At 41.0% G+C, this 18,884-nt stretch overlaps 2 protein-coding genes across 39 annotated transcripts in view; one reads left to right on the plus strand and one right to left on the minus strand.

Annotated features, from left to right (window-relative positions):
- Window positions 1-18,884, minus strand: part of caska (calcium/calmodulin-dependent serine protein kinase a) — a 127,938-nt gene that overhangs the window by 40,743 nt on the left and 68,311 nt on the right. For all 38 annotated transcript variants that reach the window (XM_078939544.1, XM_023950902.2, XM_078939540.1 and 35 more), the window contains one exon: window positions 1,476-1,578. In XM_078939544.1, coding sequence (XP_078795670.1) covers window positions 1,476-1,578 — 103 coding nt within the window. The remainder of the gene's footprint in view (window positions 1-1,475; window positions 1,579-18,884) is intronic.
- On the plus strand, window positions 2,300-5,577 carry gpr34b (G protein-coupled receptor 34b). Its single transcript, XM_020713029.2, has 3 exons — window positions 2,300-2,579; window positions 2,984-3,522; window positions 3,603-5,577. The coding sequence occupies exons 1-3, from the start codon at window positions 2,571-2,573 to the stop codon at window positions 4,150-4,152; spliced, it is 1,098 nt and encodes a 365-aa protein (XP_020568688.1). The 5' UTR covers window positions 2,300-2,570; the 3' UTR covers window positions 4,153-5,577.

The raw sequence follows: 18,884 nt of genomic DNA on the forward strand, positions 1-18,884 counted from the left end.
ATCAAACTGAACCCACAAACCAGCTCCAAAGACCTACAACGTGATCTGGCTGCAGACGGTGTCACTGTGCATCATTCAACCATTCAGCGCACTTTGCACAAGGAGATGCTGTATGGAAGAGTAATGCGGAAGAAGCCTTTTCTGCGCACATGCCCCAAACAGAGTCGCTTGAGGTTTGCTAAAGCACATTTGGATAAGCCACGATCATCTTGGAAAAAGGTGCTGTGGACTGATGAAACTAAAATGGAGTTATTTGGACATAACAAGGGGCGGTATGCTTGGCAAACAAAGAACACAGCATTCCAAGACAAACACTTACTACCCACAGTCAAATTTGGTGGCGGTTCCATCATGCTTTGAGGCTGTGTGGCCAGTGCAGGTGCTGGAAATCTTGTCAAAGTTGAAAGTCGCATGGATTCCAGTCAGTATCAGCAGATTCTTACAAACAATGTTCAAGAATCAATGACAAAGTTGAAGTTGCGCCGGGGCTGGATACTTCAACAAGACAATGACCCTAAACACTGCTCTAATTCTACAAAGGCATTCATGCAGAGGAACAAGTACAATGTTCTGGAATGGCCATCTCAGTCCCCAGACCTGAATATTATTGAAAATCTGTGGTGTGATTTAAAGCGGGCTGTCCATGCTCGGAAGCAATCAAAACTGACTGAACTGGAGATGTTTTGCAAAGAGGAATGGTCCAAAATACCTTCAACCAGAATCCAGGCCCTTATTGGAAGCTATAGGAAGCGACTAGGCTGTCATTTCTGCAAAAGGAGGATCTATTAAATATTGATGGCATGTTTCTGTTGGGGTGCCCAAATGTACACACCTGCCTGTATTTGTTTAAGTAATTATTGCACAGTTTCTTTAAATCCAATAAACTTCATTTCACTTCTCAAATATCACTGTATTCATCTGCTATATGATATATTTAACTGAAATTGAGGATCCGAACAACCAATGATTTATGAAGAAAAATCTTGAAAATGATCAGGGGTGTTCAAACTTTCTCATACCACTGTAGGTGCCTGTAGGACGCCCAAACAAACTACACTCTGATCGTCTAATGTCATAATTTCTAACAGTCGTGCCGCATGCAAGGAGCTCACAAGGCCCGCAACAGCACCAACTCCTTATGCCATCCGCAGGATTTGGGGAGGGTCTAAAAACGGAAAAATCTGTTCGACGCGGCTGTGTTTCACCTACTTCACCCTAACTCATCTTTAGCTTTGCATGTTGTATAAGTGTTCACTTTGAAAGGGTTCACATATTTTTCTACCACACACTTTGAAAGTAACATTTTGTTAAATATATTATCGACTTCTATAAACCATTTATTTTTACGAAAGTGATTTTTTTTAAATCTTAACTTCATTTCACAAAACTGGCAAATACATAAAACTCACAACAAAGTGTCTTACGCATCTCTAAGTTTGATGTTGTGGTGGACTTTGTTGCGTCTTGTTTCATACCTCCTGCCACTAATCCGGACTCTCCAAGCTGGATCGCCACGCCGAACCCTCCGAGCTTGACGGGGGCGGAGTTCTCTTTGGATGCCAGCAGCACACAGTGGGGCTGAGAACGAGAAGGAAGACCACAGCATGATTTTAGGGTCTCTTGATGCTAATGACAGAGTGACGTCTACTATAAAAGCTCAGAAATAAATGTTGTGACACGCATGCAGACCATCACCCACACACACACAACCAGCACATGGCAGCAGGATCAATCATGTACATCCATCCTTGACTTAACACAAAAAGCTGCAAAAAAAAAAGACAACAACTTTTTCTTCATGAAAACAGGATTGCAGGGATGAGGCATGTGACATTATGGCTTTCACAAAACATTTTCCAGGCAAGTCTTTAGTCAAGAAAGACAAGCACAATGGTGTAAAATGTGTTAGAACCAACAGATGATGTAGATTATTTGTGGCTGCAGAAAGCAGCCAGCATTTGTTCACTTCCGTTTTTAAACAAAACCACAGACAGATTGGCATTGCAGCACATAAATCTTTATGTGCTTTGAATGCTGTTTTTGCGCTGAGTGAGATGGTAAGATAGCTGAGTTTGGATTGCAGTCTAAACCTCTCCTGCTGTAATTAGCAAGAAAACATCATGAAGTCATTTGGAAAGCTTTTCTTTTCACTGATGGCTCTACTCATGATCACCAGCACAGTTTACAAAAAGACGAGCGGAGCACGCTGTGCACGCCCTCATATACGATCAGAAGGAACTTCTTGTTTATCTGTGCATCAACACGGGGGGGAGAGAGGGTGTTATCTCTGCACAGCACCACAGTGATGTGGACATCCGCCGAGGAGAGCTGCTCGCTCTTCAGTGCTGCAGATGTATTTGACAAAGGGAATAGGGCAGATAGAAGCTTCTAGATCTACTCAGTTTGTCTCTGATCATTAAATAACAACCAGATGCAGAGAGAAAGTTACAAGTCTTCCAAAGAAGTGAGCTTTGGAGCATTCCTTTAAACTCCAAAGGACCTTTGTGGAGTCACTGAGAGGAACCGTAAAGGACGGCTGAGACAACAAGTTGGCGGTTTTCCTACATCATATGTTCTGGGTGAGTATGTACGATCACCAAGAAATCCTTAAGTGATTTGTTGAGCACCAGATTTAAAAACAACATTGTTATCAGTTTAAAAACATTTTTGATTGGCATCTGCATCGATCATCTGAAAGAGCGTTTTAGATGGCTTTTTACTTCGTTGCACTAAGAAAAAAGCTAAAACCTCGGCAAAATTACTCCAGGGTGAATTGGTTTGACTTCGGGTTTTGCTTTAAACATGTTCGTGAACAAACAGAATAAACCAAAATGATAAAACTATTTTTGTGCACAAGTTGATGTATAATAATTTCCTTTTTCCCCCAAAAAATTTTAGGATAATAATGATTTCTTTTTCTGTTTCCGCACTGAAGTGACTGAACAAAACAAATATTCCATTTGCGGTTTTCTTCTCCTGGCAGGACTGGAATTTAACAAACATGGAATCAAACAGCTGCACCACAGCAGACGTGGCCAGACACTCGTCTCTGCCGGAGGACTGTGTTGATGAAGAAACCATGCGCATCCCACTGGCGGTGCTCTACTCTCTAATCTTCCTTGTGGGCCTTGTTGGGAATATTTTGGCTCTCTGGGTTTTCTTTTGTGTTCAGTCTACCAAAAACTCAGTGCACGTGTTTCTTTTAAACGTTGCCTGTGCCGATCTCCTGCTGATCTTTTGCTTGCCCTTCAGGATCCTCTATCACAGCCATGGTAACACCTGGACACTGAGTCCAATCTTGTGTAATCTAGTTGGTAACCTGTTCTACATGAACATGTACATCAGCATCACACTACTGGGGCTGATCAGCGTGGATCGCTACTTAAAGATGCACAACAGAGCTGGCAGGCGCAGGCTGCTGTCTACAAAGAGGAGCGTCTTTCTTTGTGCTGTAATCTGGACTGTAGCTTTCCTGTTTTTTTTGCCGTACATGATCTTCCAGAGTAACACAAGGCCAGGCAGGTTGGTCCTTTTCCTAAGTGAAGTCTTTCTGTTTGGGTCAAAGTCTAAAAATGTGTTAAAATGACGTTTGGTGTTTGCAGATGTTTCCACTACAAAAACCTCAATGAAGACAAGTGGAAGGCCTACATCAACATTTGTGGGGTGCTCACCTTCTGGTCGGTATTCATTTCTCTAATGGTGTCTTACGGAAAGATTGCCCTGAAACTTCTAAGAAGATCACAAGAGAATCCAGACCTTCCCAGTTCACCCAGTTTTTTTCAGAATGCCAGAAAGTCCTTCTTCATCCTCCTTGTCTTCACCATCTGTTTCTTGCCTTATCACATGGTCAGGCCTTTCTACATAGCAACCCAGATCCAACCCACTTCCCTTTTCTGGAGGAACGTAGCTAATACAACCAACGAGTTGACTTTGGTGCTTAGCGCTCTGAACAGCTGCCTGGACCCCGTCATGTACTACCTGCTGTCCTCCTCTGTGAGGAAGGAAGTGTTGAACTTGGTGAGCAGAGTCTTTTGTCTGCCGCATGCTCCTGAAGTCAGTGCAACCAGCTACACTGCTGATATGGATGGTAGGAAGACCACAGATACACCAAATCAACTCTCATCAGCTAAGTTACAAGAAAATAAAAGCTGAACTGCAGATTTCTTTGGAGACATTGAAAGGCACCTTATTTCTCGAGGCAAAGATAACTGCAATTGAGATGTAGAACAGAAAGAACACTGTGGCAAAATAACAGTACGGAATGTATTTACAACCTATACGTCATGCTTTTCCCTGTCAACTCTTTTTGTTTATGTGTTCAAGTCCCACCTCCGATAATCTCTTGATCTATTTATTGTAAAAGTGTTCCTGGTGATCTTTTAATTATGATTAGGACTTTTTTTAGACAAAATCTCTAAAACTGGGTTATCGAGGAAATAGTTGCTCCAGAGCGGCAGGAACTCATTAAAAATTCACCTGAGCTGTGGGCGGAACTGTTGCAGTAATGATAATAATAATAATGAATCAGATTTATCTGCGCTTTCCCAGACGCTCAAAGCATTTAAAATGTGTCCAGTATTCATTCACTCTTCATTCATGCTTGGTAATAGTAACTACTGATGTAGCCACAGCGGCTATGGGGCAAACAGACAGAGGCGTGGCTGCCAGTTCGCGCCTACCTCTGACCAACACTGGGACATTCATACACATTCACACACATAGGACACAACGACAGTTCACTGGGGGGAGCGGGGATCAAGCTGCCGACCCTTCGTTCATTTGCCAGCTTGCTAAACCTCCTTAGTAGGCCTGCACAATATACCGCAAATTTATCGTTATCGCAACATCAAGCTGTGCAATATGCATACCGCAAAAGATGTCACAAATCGCAATAAATGGTTACCTTAAATGTGCTAAAACAAACTCATGGCAGCTTGAAATATTGAACAAATGAAATAAATCCCTTTATGCATTTAACCAATCAGAAGGACCCGTTTATATTGTTGATCAATCAGATGAGCCCTTTTATGTTTGATGTTTGCCTCCTACGTCGACATGGGTCATTTGGAGTATAATTTTTAAACTGTTGCAGTGAAATGGAAATTATGTTTTTGGTTGTTTTGCTATTTGTTTATATACCGCAAATTATATCATCATCGCAATATTAATCACCAATATCGCATATCGCGAGTTTTCCTCATATCGTGCAGCCCTACTCCTTAGCCACTGCTGCCAACCCCGCCCCCCTTTCCCTTCTCGTTGCTGAGAGCTCTTTGTTTACACCGTGTCTCACTAGCCAACAGCTCCTCATTCCCCCAAGTTAACATTAGTGTTGCAACATAAACGAGGAGCTATATTGCAGCTATCCAGCCGTACAGTTTGGATCCAGATTGCAGCTCAGGAGGAAAACAAAGACGTACATGGATGGAGAATTTGACTGCAAGGGGATGCATCAGAATGGAGCGAACAGAGAGCCCATCCAGTATATTTTCCATGTCAGATATAAGATCTTTTTAAAACTGCATTTTTTCATCTGCTCCTGATTCACAACTATTTGAATAAATAAATATTCAGAAATGCAATCTTAAGCTTAATTTTCTTCATAAATGTCCTTTATCATTAGAAAAATGCTACAAGCACATGTTAAAACACAATTTCCACTGGAGTGGGTCTTTAAACAGAGACAACATTCAAAGACTGTGGTAACATTTCCTGATGTTCTTAAAGCTTAATTAAATAAATCAGTATGGAATTACGTTTCTGCCATAAACTGAAAGGGCGTAAAGACAACTAAGCGGGCGTATTTAGGAACTGAGCGAGTGAACCTTAAAACCGCGCAGGCGCAATTCTAACTGAGAAGTGATCTTGCGCGGTCAATTCCTTTTTGCGCGCTCATGTGGATTTACGCTCAGTGTTAAGGGGGCGTTTTTGTCACTTTTGGGGCAGGAACCTTTCTGGTTGATCTGATTGGCTGAAATTTGCATGGCCTATCGGCGAGGCAGAGGGGCGGGACCTTCATTTTTCAGTGCGGTGGGGGGGTTGACAGGCGGCTCTTGAGCTGCGTGCAGCTCTCTGCCTTTTATCATATTTTCTATTTTCAGTACTTTATAGTACAAAGGAGCAGATATGTGAATAATGCAGAACAACTTCGTTTGGAAACCCTGGAAATGCAAAGAGACACAATTATGAGGCACAGTTTAAACTGCAGCTGTCAGCTACGCGGAGGAACACGGGAATAGAGCAGCTGCAGTTCGGTTAAATTAGATCTTCACAGATTCGGACTTCCTGCTTCAATAACTCTTCTGATAAACGTTCAAATGTGTCAGCAAGTATCTCACTCATTTTGTATTAACACAGAGAGTGAACTACAAAAGCATTTTTAAAGAAAAAAGTTCGTTTTTATTGCCTTTTAATCAGAATTGTGCGTTTCAAGCTGTGAATGCAAACAGAGCAGCGAGCCGGCTGCCAAGGGAGCGTCAAAAAAGTGCAACCTCTGTGAAACAGCATTATGTAAAAATCAGTGAACTTTTAAAAAGTGAATAAATGTCTATATTTATATGAATTGGTAATGAAGACTTGTCAGCATAGTCATGCTACATTATTATTTATTATACTAAATTTTGTTAGAAAGTCAACCTCCATTTTATTGCTTATAGTTTTTAAAATTTAATAAAGATATGAATCATAACATAAATACTCAATAGCTCTGAAGATACTAAAGCTTCTGTCACCAAACCTCCTGTACTGACTAATCATAACCCTATTGTCCTACTGCAACAAAGATTATGTCATAATTCACGTTTATTGTAAGGAATTTTTCATATTAAAATATTGATCAGATTTGGTCAAAAATGCTCAATGGCTTTGAAGATGCTGTAGTTAGTGACACAAAACTTCCTGTACTGACTAATCATGACCTTATTTTATTTTATTATATTATATTTTCCTACTAAAATTAAGATTATGCAAAAAAAAAAAAAAAAAAAAATTCTGGCATCTTCAGAGCTATTGAGGATTTTTGACCAAATCTGATCCATTTGTAATTATGAAAAATTCCTATAAATAAACAAAGTGAACTATTGACATTCTTTATTTTAGTATGACAATAAGCTCATGTCAAGTTACTGATAACTTTAGTCATGATTCAAATCTATTAAAATTTGAAAAAGTATATGCAACAAGATAAAATGAAGATGGACTATCCTACAAAATATGTATTGTAACAATAATATGCTTTATAATAGTTTTATGATTATTGATTTTTACACAGTGGTGTTTCACAGTTCACAGAGGTTGCACTTTGTTGACGGTCCCTTGGCAGCCGGCTGCTGCATGTCTGCATTCACAGCTTAAAGCGAACAATTCTGATTAAAAGGCAAAAAAACTATCTTTTTTCTTCAGAAATGCATTTGTGGTTCACTCTCTGTGTTAATACAAAAGGATTGAGATACTTACTGAAACATTTGAACATTGATCAGAAGAGTTATTGAAGCAGGAAATCTGAATCTGTGAAGATCTTTCTAACTTATCGAACCTCAGCTCCCAGAGAATTTAAAATAATGAATCCATGGTTCACAAGTGAGAACGCTGGAAAACCAACTCCGACAAGACAAGAAGACGCAGCAGCAGCTGAGTTTCCGCGAAAAAGGAAAGGCATGTGTTGGAAGAGCGCCTCGAGGCTCAGCGCTGCTACTTTCAGCAGATGACCGTGAAAAGAGCCATCCTCCTCCCCCCTTACCGGGACACAGCGCCGGCAAGTTACTTTAGGACTGCAGGACTTAAACTTGGCCCGAGGTGTCTGCTGTCACTGTTCTTTGGATCCGCATAGCAAGGAGACGGACTCTGATGATGAGGAAAGTGATAGAGATGTAGCCCAGCTGTTCCAGATGCAGAAGATGAGGACTTTGATGGATTTTAAATGCTGATTGATGACTGAAAAAATAAATCACAACCAACTCAGTTTTGCGCTCGCTGCCCTTTTTAAACACACACCAGCGTGCACGTTTCACCGGTATGTGTGTTAACGTTAAATACAGAAAAAACACTAAACTGAAACGGCGCCGTTTAATCCAGTGCTGTTGTAAGGAGAGGAGAGGAGGGGGTTATGAGAAATAACATGGCTTTAATTGTGTGTTTGTCTGGCAGGTCAGTGTGTGGTGTGGCTTTTTGACTATCACAGTTAGAGATGTCGGCTCTTTGTGTCAAACTTGTTTGTCCCCCCCTGTTAGAGGCAATCATAGAAAAAAAACGCGGATGTAACGTGGATTAAAACATTAACCAACGACCCAAAACTAAGGTAAGAAAGTGCAGCGGGTTTTTCTGTGCTGTATGTTTTTCTCATGTGAAATTCACTGTATTTGTTATCGTTTTAATGCTTTTAATACACGTTACAGACGCTGTTCGATTTCTATTAAAGCCCCAAAATGAAAGTCCCGCCCCGCTGCTTGGCATGCAAATTTCAGCCAATCAGATCAACCAGAAAGGTTCCTGCCCCTAAGTGACAAACACACCCCTGAATGCCGCCCCCAAGTGACAAAAACGCCCCCTTAACACTGAGCATAAATCCAGGTGAGGGCGCAAAAGAGAACTGACCGAGCAGGATCACTGTTCAGTTAGGATTTCAGCCGTTCAGTTGTAAAATACGGGGTCGCTTGGTTAGAATTGCGCCATCACAGTTTTAAGGTTCACTCACTCAGTTTCTAAATACGCCCGCTTAGTTGTCTTTACGCCCTTTCAATTTTTGGCACTTATGTAATTCGATAAATCAGTTTTATTACTTTCCCGGTGTATTTATCTAGTTAAATACCTGGTACTTGAACAGTGCAGGTAAAGTTTTCCAGATTCCTTGTTTTTCTTGCAAGTTAATCAAGTGTAAGGAGCTCGCCGCTCCATGGCCTGAATAAGACGCCGACGTCTCCTTTGATAGTTGATGATGAGCGCTAGCGCCGTGGCAGAAATGTGAATGTATCTGCTGTAAATCATTTTTCGTCACATTTGTGGCCCTGTTTTTGAACGATTCATCGCGTGAGTTGGTTTGTGTTTTTTTGCATAATTATGATTGAATGGAAACAATGTAATTGTGTTTTTTTGACATTTCTAGAATTTTGATACCGTTTTGGGCTATGTGTGATGGAAACACAGCTAGGGTGATGACTGTTGTGCTTTTTACACATCACTTCAAATTATATAAGGAACTTTTTTTTTTCCTACACAATGACTTTTTAGACACAGTTAAACATGTTTGTATAAATTAAGTCAGATTAAATTGCATTAATTAAATTAAATGTCAGGTTTTCAGGGAGAAACCATTTTTGTGTCCAGATTTAGCCTGGGTGTGTGAAAGGAAAGAACAACACTGCAGCATCTAGACAGCATAAAGTGGGAGGATAAACCTCCAGTACTGATTAAACTCCGTTAAATCTGACCCAAAGACAGAAAAACACAAATTATACAGACAAAAACTGTCATTTAAAAACAGAAAACCTGCCATTTTTCCCCCTTTAGGACTTCAATGTGCTTTGGGGCATCTCTGAAATAGCTGCGACTCCTCATGAAGAAATGTTGACAGCAGCAGGACCGCTAAGAAAAACAATGAGGGAAGACTCAACAAACAGCCCAACCTGAAAAAAAGCTTCCTCCCGTGATGATTTAAAGGGGCTTTGAGGAAAAAAAGCCTTTTTGAGCACATGCCCATCTCTTCTGTTTTACATTTAGAACAACAGCGCCCTCTATGGGCCAAATAAATGGAAAATCTTGTGACCCTGAGTTACAAATCACATCAGCGCAAAAACCTTTTAATAGATCACGACAAATAAAAAAGAAAAACAAATACCCAACAGACAAAACACAATTCCCCAAAAAAGAGAAAGGAAATAAAAAGTAAACGTTTTGGAAAACAATAGTAATTTCCAGAAAACAAAATGAAATGTTAAAAAATTTTAAACAAAATAAGAACCCAGAGAAGGTAAGATTGAAAAGATATTACTGACTGGATGATGATGTTAGTTCACCTTTAATTGGCATGATAACATCTTACCGATGTTTGCTTAAGATGCTGATCACAGCCACTGGAAAGGTTTGGGGATTGTTCAATCAACTCTTTACAACAGTCGACGTAAACATCATCCTGCTTTCCCTCTTCTTCAAAACTCAAAGTTAATTTCCTTGTAAACATTGTAGATTTTATAAGTTATAAAACTATAACAAATGTTTGTTTATGTCTTTGGAAAAACTACCAAACAAAAAACTACCCAAATGACCCGATTATATTGATTTCAAATGCTTTCAGTCTTATATTTTTTTGTTTGTCTATTGAATTATAAATTATTTTGAAGGTTTATTTGGTGTCTTACTTAAATGATTAGTTATGGTGCCTCTTTGCAGCTCGATGCACACAGAATCTAAACCTTTAAAATGCAGCCTGAAGTCAGGCAGACGTTATTGACAGATCATTCTATTAAAGGAAAGAATGCACCACTTCCTATCACACAGCCTCAACGCCACCAGCTTGTTTATGGCAGAGCAGCACAAAATAATGCAAAATATTACATCATATAGGAGGCTATTTTCTCTCTAAAGGTTATTCACCGTCTCATGTGGAAAAGAAAATGAAGGCAGGAAGCTGACAGAATCACATCCTTGAAGTTTTTACTTGGTTCACATCATTGAGCATCTTTAACCACAATGATGATGGAGTCAGGACCAAAATATTCAACATGAAAATGATTCTACTTCCTGTTGTGAAATGCTCCAAAGCAAAAGCTGTAAACCCACCCTGACACTGACAGAAGTGTTCAGCAGAGATAGGGCTGTGACGATAACCGCATCACCGCGGTGATGACCTCATCACCGCACTTTTTTACGCACTTTTTTTTTTTAACTTTTTGCAAATGTTGCGTGTTTGGAACTATAATAAACACATTAAACGCTTCATCTTTGCTGCTAATTTCCTTTTTCTGCTAGTCCTGTGTTCAGACTTTCCTTCTTTCTTTCAGACTGTTGTCTCCTTTTCTCCCACCGCTCGCGTGCTCTCACTGTCTGCCTCTGCGCTGCACGTGGCACGCGGCTCCCTTTACACACAAACAGGCGCGCGCTTTCAGAAGCACACATACTTATTCTACAACAGAAGTTTCCGTCTTGCAAGGAAATACGACAAATTTACTGCTTTCTAATTATTAATTTCCATTGTATTCATTTCCATTACAAGCTTCGTGCGTTCTTAAGTGCGCGACACGGCCGCCCACCGGAGGAATTTGTGTTGGAGGGGGGAGGGGGGTATTACTGTCCTCCTTCACTCCGTAACACCAAACATGAATGCGCGCTGTTAGATTTCCCTGAATATCACTAAATTTTCTTGTTGGGAACTATTTTTTGTAGCGTAACGTTACGTGTCTGTATAAACAAAGGTGGAGCCTCCTGCCCCGCGTTCTTCATGGGTGTCAGGCTTCATGGCTACCGGAAAGTGTCTGCAGTCTGCTTATTACTGGGCAATACATAATATTCTGAGAAGATGTCTGTACCAGAGACCACAGGTGAAACTTGCGTGCAGCTCCAGTCCGCTGCAGAAGAATCAACACGCACCCCCAACACACGTGTGCGCACCTTCCCACTAACTACACAAGACGCTCCGCGCTCACACACACAGTCAATCTACAACACCTATAGTTAGTTCACCAGTTAGATATGTAGTTGTTAGTTGTTAATGTTATTTGTTAATAAAGAATAGTACGTTGTAATAGTATTTATTTCCGATGCGGCCGCCGGGGGATTTTGTGTTTTTTTTTTATTTATTTGGGGGGGGGCGGGGGGCTGCGGTTAACCGCGACACCGCGCCCCCTGGTGGTTCGACACCGTTCGACACCGTCACAGCTCTAGCAGAGACACACAAAAAGGTGGGTCATCTGCTGAATCAGTAAACAACAAAAACACGCAAAAATCTGACAAGCTTTTAGAAATGTAAGACCCACAAATTTACATTTTTTGGACCACAAAACTGCTGCTTTACATGATCATTTGAAGTAATTTGATGTACTATTGATAAACGATTTTACCAAATTTACTTTACACACTGAAATGCTTGTAAATAACAGTTACTGACAGGATAATTTGCAACGAGTTACGGACAACAAATCTTTAGCTCAAGATTTTTGTGAAGGTAGTAAAGGATGACATCAAGGAGTCCTATTGAGCCTGGTTGGCTTATGGGACTTCCAATGCGGCTGAAAGGTACCAGCAGTTCAGGCAGGAAGCAGCGTGGAAAGCTGCAGATTCAACAACTCGGGTCTCAGAGTTCGCGCCTTCTGCCCCTCTGGCAATTCATTCAAAGCCTCAAGAGGGGGAAGCAGTTCTCACGCTGGATGGTGGTCCCTCTTTTGAAGAAAACAGGTCTGAAGGTTGTGCTCCAACTATGGGGTAAACACACTTCTCTGTCTCTGATGGGAAAGTCTACTCCAGGGTTCTAGAGAGGAGAGATCATCAGAAATCTGAACTGTTGGCGAAAAAAGTTTTCCTGCTACTTATTGCCTTGGGGGAATAAAACATACAATGATATTAGTGGGTCATGTGACCAAAACCCACAGAGATATGGCACTCAAGAGAACGGTCATCTTCTGTTGGCCAACCGCCGTGTAGGGATGCGGAACAAAACAAAATGGAAAGAACAGCCTGTAAAGTGGATGCAAGTGTTTGCATGGAGGAAACTGTCAGCAACCAAGTGTGCACCAATGGCTGCCTACACAGCTGGTAAAAGGGGAAAACAGCCGAGTACAAATATGTGTATGTGTGTGTGAAACGCCAACTAGTGAGTGAGGCATCTGTGTGCACCCGGACCCAGGCCATCGCACACGGAATTGTGGGCCAAAGAGCAAAGTTGATGTGCGGGATGCTGAACCAAACGGCTTCTCTTAGGCTCGTAAAATTGCAGAGACAGATGACTGATGAGGATAAGCACAAAGAAGCTTTCTTGCTTGTTTGCAAGTCACTTTAATCGCCGTTTATGCTGGCGTTGAGCAAAGGAAGGAGTGGCCGCCGTTGAGGCGCGTATGCTGTTCTTTTTTTTACTCAGTTTGGGGAAGACAGTCATTGTTGAGTTTGAAGGTTTACAGACAGACAGGTCGCTCTGAGGTCCAACTGGACTTGGGTCATTTTCACGGGTCACAGAGCTGACATTCAAGTATTCGCAAGGATTGTTTTTTCAATCTGTCAAATCTGTTGAGTTGAATCTGACATTTGACCCTCAGGTTTACGATTCTATTTCAGCAGAAAATTAGCTGCCATCTGCAGTGGACCAGCAGTCCCCACAAACACGGTTGATAATCCTGTGGACTGCGTTCAATGCATTGACTGTCAATGTAATGGGCAGAATGAGTGTGACGTCACCCATTGAAAATGACTTGCTTCTGAATCAACAAAATGAAGTCTATTCAGTCGCCATTTTTCACAATACAGACGTCGCTATATTGGAGCCAGAAATTGTCAGTTAGCTGTTATTTCTCTGAGTTGGTTTGAGTCAATGTTTCTATGCCAACCATTCACACCAATCAGGAGTGAACTTATTGGAAGTTCAAACCCCTACCACTTGAAAGGCGGTTACAGGAAATCGAATAATCGAATAATCGATAGCGCAAGAAGCACCCCCCACCCCTTAGCTTCTGCTGATGCTGTCATGTAGCTTTAGTTAAAGTTGATGAAGCAGTGGAACATGTGAGGATTTTTAACAGGATCCAGAAAGAACTGGAAGATAAACCTGTTGGACTCACAGCAGCAACAGAAAGTTTAATAAAAAGTGTTGATTTGGGGACAGCGGTGTCGTTACACACTGATGCTAGGATGCTAAATGCTATGCTAACAAGCTGTGCTGTGTGTTGACTACATCAGTATTTTTCAACCTTTTTTGAGCCACGGCACACTTGACCATCTCCCACGGCACACTAGTGTGCCGCGGCAAACTGGTTGAAAAACACTAGACTACATGTTATCACAGACCGGTTTAAAAATCACATATTTTCATGGAGCGGATAAATGCAACGAAATGTATTCATTTCTAAAAACTGTATATTATAAATATAATAAGAGACACTTTGGATGAAACTTTATTAGAAGTGTCCTTTAACATTACAGAGCTGAAAAAAGCCCCCCCCCCTCGTGAGAGCGCAGCATCTTTACTGTCATTGACAAGAATCAAAAATATGATCATGTTCAGGCTGTTTTTGTGATGATTTCATGTAAAAATGAATCTCTTGGATGCAGAATTAGGAAAAAATGCTTTTTCTGTCATTTTGCTCCCCTTTAGTAAATCCGTCCTTCTTGTCTCAGCAGGTTTGAATTTGACTTTTGACTACAGGTGACTGACTGAAACCCCTCTTCTCATGGGGGTAAAACGCCAGAAGCAACTTGTTTGTGATTAAAATAAAACATTTCGAAGATAGCATGAAAACGCCAATATAATGACTGAGTAATAGCTGTTTATTTCTCTATAGAAGTCTATGGGATTTTGGCTTCTTGGAACCAGCAGGTACTTCCTGTTTGGAACGCCAGGGGGAGGGATAACTCAATCCAATTACAGTCAACGGTTCAAATCAACGAGGATTTTCACACCTTCAATTGGTTTGCTTTGCTTTCACACATTGAGTTCTCTGGAGCAAACCAAAAGACAGAAGAAACCACCTTGGAAAAAAAAAACTGCAGTTCCAACTGCTGCTCATTAGCAGCTTTTATGAGCTCATGCTCTGCTTTAGCTACCAGATGTTTTTGATCATTTTTCTGATTCACACTAATCCAGATTATTAGTATTCAGTTTCTTTTGCTGCTCTTAATGCCCAGTGCTTACATTGAAATACCTTTGTCTTTACTCATGAAAAGTGTGAACTATTAACAAGTGAAGGACAATGGAGTCTGCTTACAAGTGAACCATCACCCTGTTTTGATTGAAAATGGACCAGGGTCCACTTGCTTGATCTGCACCAGAGTTCAGGTGAGCTTCCACACTTGCTAGAGACCAGTTTGCTTTACCTGACAATGGGGTAATGTGTGAGTGGGAGTTTTCTGATCAGGAACCATTTATTTTTTAAAGGCGTGCAAAACCCTGATCAATTCAATTGTTTGAAACCAGCTTATTTTATTCCATTTTACTAAATGTGAATTCAATTCTAGGCCTAGAAGCAGTTATTGTTTAAAAAACAAAAAACAACAAAACATTAATTTTCATCCCATTAGCCAATGATTGCTAATTAATAACATGTTTTCCTGTTCCTGATCCTTTTTCCTCAAAAAGCGTTAACCCAATCCTGCTGCTGTGTTTGAGACAGTTAAATGTTGCTGTGAAATTGACTCATGTATGGTTCATTTCACTGTGATGCTGTGGCACACTGACAACCACAGGAGTTTCAACTGATTTCCGCTGTGGCTTCTCACTTGCATGACAAAAGGAAATGCCAACAGTGAGCAAACATTCATGTTCAGTTTCAGTTCAATTTCACACAGCTTGTTTTACTCCTGTGGGGGGATTTAAAAATATATTTTTTTCTCTCAAAGACTGGTAAAAGTATTAACTTTGTTTGATGTTATTTGGGACAGATGTTCCTCACCTGAGCATACCTTGAGTCTTTGATGAGGGAGGTATAGGTCTGCTCTGACACCATTTACGTTCATCATCATACCCTCTGCAGTGTTTATACACTCCAAAGAAGGTTTGGTAGAGTTGGAGCTGTGTAAGAGTTCTCAGAAAAGAAAGTTCACCTTCATTCTGTGCAGGCAGAAAAACAAGGCGTATCTGTTTGGCGTGCATGCCTGCAGAACGCACAGATCCACGGAAGCAAACAGGTTACCGTCACCTTGGGAGACTGGGATGGAGTCAGTGGAAAGATAAACACCAAAGAGCTGAGGTGATTCATGAGTGAGAGGATTTAACTGATTTCAGTGACTGGCATGCAGAGATGCTGATCCATATTCATTAGGGACATCTGTGTGAAAGAGCTGCAGGTGTGTGTGCCGTTTCCTGACAAACACGCACATTTTTCGGTTTGTGCGTCTGATAAGTTGGAGAACGCCATTGTCAGTGATAAAACAGGCCAATGTCAAAGCTGCATCTTAACTGCACTAAACACAAAGAGCACCCCCCCCCCCACACACACACACACACCACCATCACAAGGATCATCACCTCATCATAGCTGATGCTGCACAAATCCAGAACACGGCAGGTCATTCGCTGACGACGCACTGGTGTTCTTCACACCTCTGCAGCAGGGAGAGGCTCAGGGAAATAAAGACCAACTCTAATGAAAATGGTGTTTTTTAAATGTTCTTGTGGCATTTTTCTCGCAGTGGAGGACATATTTAAAGAAAATTGAGCTTAAAATTGTGTTTGAGAGTATTTCTTTATTCAAATCGTTGTGAATCTGGAACAGGTGAAAAAAGTGCTGTAGTAGTGATGTAGAAGCTACAATCAGTGGCTCACTATGTTCCTTCTGTACTCCATTCTGATGCATCCTCTTGCAGACAAATAGATCTTCGTTTTCCTTGTCTGAGCTGGTATCTGGCTTAAAACTGTACGGTTGGATAGCTCAGATATTGCTCGCCATTTTCGTTACATCGCTAATATTAGGTTGGGGTTTAAAAATATCGATGAGGGGAAGTAGGGGCAGGCTTATTCCAAACCAACAGTCAAACCCAGGACTCGGAGGTGAATTTCTAATGAAGCTCCTGCCGCTCTGCAGAAACGATGTCATAGAAAACAAAAAAGATTTTTTTTTGGGCTAAAAACATCCATTCATCTTCTTCTGTTTGTTCCCTTTCGGGGTCACGGGGCTGCCGGTGCCTATGCCGGCCACTTATGGGCGAAGGCAGTGGAAAGGTCGCCAGTCCGTCGCAGGGCCACAATCACACACCCATACACACTCACATTCACAGATTTAGATTAACCAATTAACCTATGAAGCATGTTTTTGGATGGTGGGAGGAAGCCGGAGACCCCGGAGAGAACCCACGCATGCACGGGGAGAACATGCAAACTCCACACTGATGGGTCCCCCGTTGATGCTCTGTTTTAGGTCCCCCAGCCGGTACTTATTGTATTTTATACAACTGAAGACTTGAACCGGGGGCCTTTTTGCTGTGAGGCAAGAGCGCTAACCACTGCGCCACCGTGCAGCCCCTGGCTAAAAACAGCAAAATCCTATTTAAAAAAAAAAAAAAAAAAACACTGGGAACACTTTGACAATAGATCAAAAGATGATCGGAGAGGGACTTTAAACACTGCAGCTTGTCAGCCAGACATCTAATGTGGTCCTTTTGGCTCCAGGACACAGGACCGTCTCAAAAATGTTGGCTTGTAAAACATGTAGCAGTCTTGTTTTGTGAAGAAAAAAAAAAAGTCATTTACTCTGCATTGCCATGACTAAAATGATCCTCACATACAAACAACATCTAAATATTATTTGTCCTCTAAGCTGATCCGCCTTTCCACTATACGTGCAGCATTTAAAACCATTCATTCATTTTCTTAACCCGCTTTATCTCTTCCAAGGTCACTGGGCCTGACCTTGCTACTGTTAGGCGAAGGTGGGGCACACCATGGACAGGCCGCCAGCCTGTCGCGTGGCTCATTCAAGACTAACCAAGTTCTATTGTGAATACAATTTGGCTGTAAAGTCTCCTTTCACCAAGAATGTCAAACACTGCAGACAAAACTGAAATGTATCTATACCAAATTATTAATTACTGGAACTAAAGAAACAGATTTAGGAGGGCCGGTATTTTGGCCCCAAAAACAGTTGAATTGCATACACCATTCCTGGAGTTATTACAGTAACGCATTAAGAATTCAGCCACCTCTAAATATAAATCCTAAATCACCATTCTCACTTTCCCAGTCCCGCCTTTGCACTTCATTTCTACTCTGATTCGTTTGCTGCCTTTGCGCTGATATTCCTTTAACAAGTTTTTCTTCATTTGATGATGATGAGAAGATTTTATTTCGGAAATATATGCTAAAAGGAAAAATCGGACCAAAAAAAAAAACAAGAAATATCTGAAAGGAAGTGATCATGAGTTCTCACCCCCCTGCCCTAGCCTAGACCAAATACATTACCACATAGAATGCACTTACTATGTATTCCCTCTCTAGTGAGTAGACATTCAGTTTCAGATCCCCATATACACATGGAAACATCCCACATGCATTTGTCATGTATAAACACTCATTTGGATCCATTTAAATACTTAAACACATCCCCACACCATTCAAATTTATATTCCTAAATAAATCAGGTCATGGCAAACACTTATACAACACACAAGGGTAAAAGTAAGGATGAACTAGGTGAAGCACAGCAAACCATAACAGTCTTAAATGTTAACTAAAAACTTACTTTTTTAGAATGGAATTCTATTTCTCAGTAGTTGATGGCAATTTACTTTGTTTTATTCATTGTATTCCATTCCTAATTGTCTATTATGTATTTTATTGCCAATTGCTTTGTGTGATTTTATGCAGTTTATTTAATTTTTGTCCTTAACATTATTTTGTCTTTCTTGTATTGTAAAGCATTTTGGTACCCTGAAGGGGTTGTAAAGTGCTTTTTAAATAAAGCTTCATTCATTCATTCTTTTATTGACAAACTGAACTGCCCTGTAGTTTCTGCTGTAACCCTCGTGCTATCCTAGGCACTTCACCATTGAGAGTTGGGTCATCTAGACCCACTAGACAGTGCGCTGAACCTTTTTTCTTCAATGTTTTGTGATATAAGATAGCACAAGGGTTAAAGCCATTGTTTTTCTATAATGTGCATGAGCTCACAGACTGGTGACCCTTATTTTGAAGGGACACACAGATCAGTTGCGGTTGCACACATGTCAACACTTCCTCATAGACAAAACACATTATC

The sequence above is a fragment of the Oryzias latipes genome, chromosome 21, assembly GCF_053564925.1.
Source record: "Oryzias latipes strain Hd-rR chromosome 21, Olatipes_Hd-rR_3.1".
Taxonomy (NCBI): Eukaryota; Metazoa; Chordata; class Actinopteri; order Beloniformes; family Adrianichthyidae; genus Oryzias; species Oryzias latipes.

Excerpts from the sequence above, each read along its gene's own strand:
- gpr34b (XM_020713029.2), top strand. Across the intron at positions 3,523-3,602 it reads AGTAACACAAGGCCAGGCAG|ATGTTTCCACTACAAAAACC; the intron begins GTTGGTCCTTTT and ends TGGTGTTTGCAG.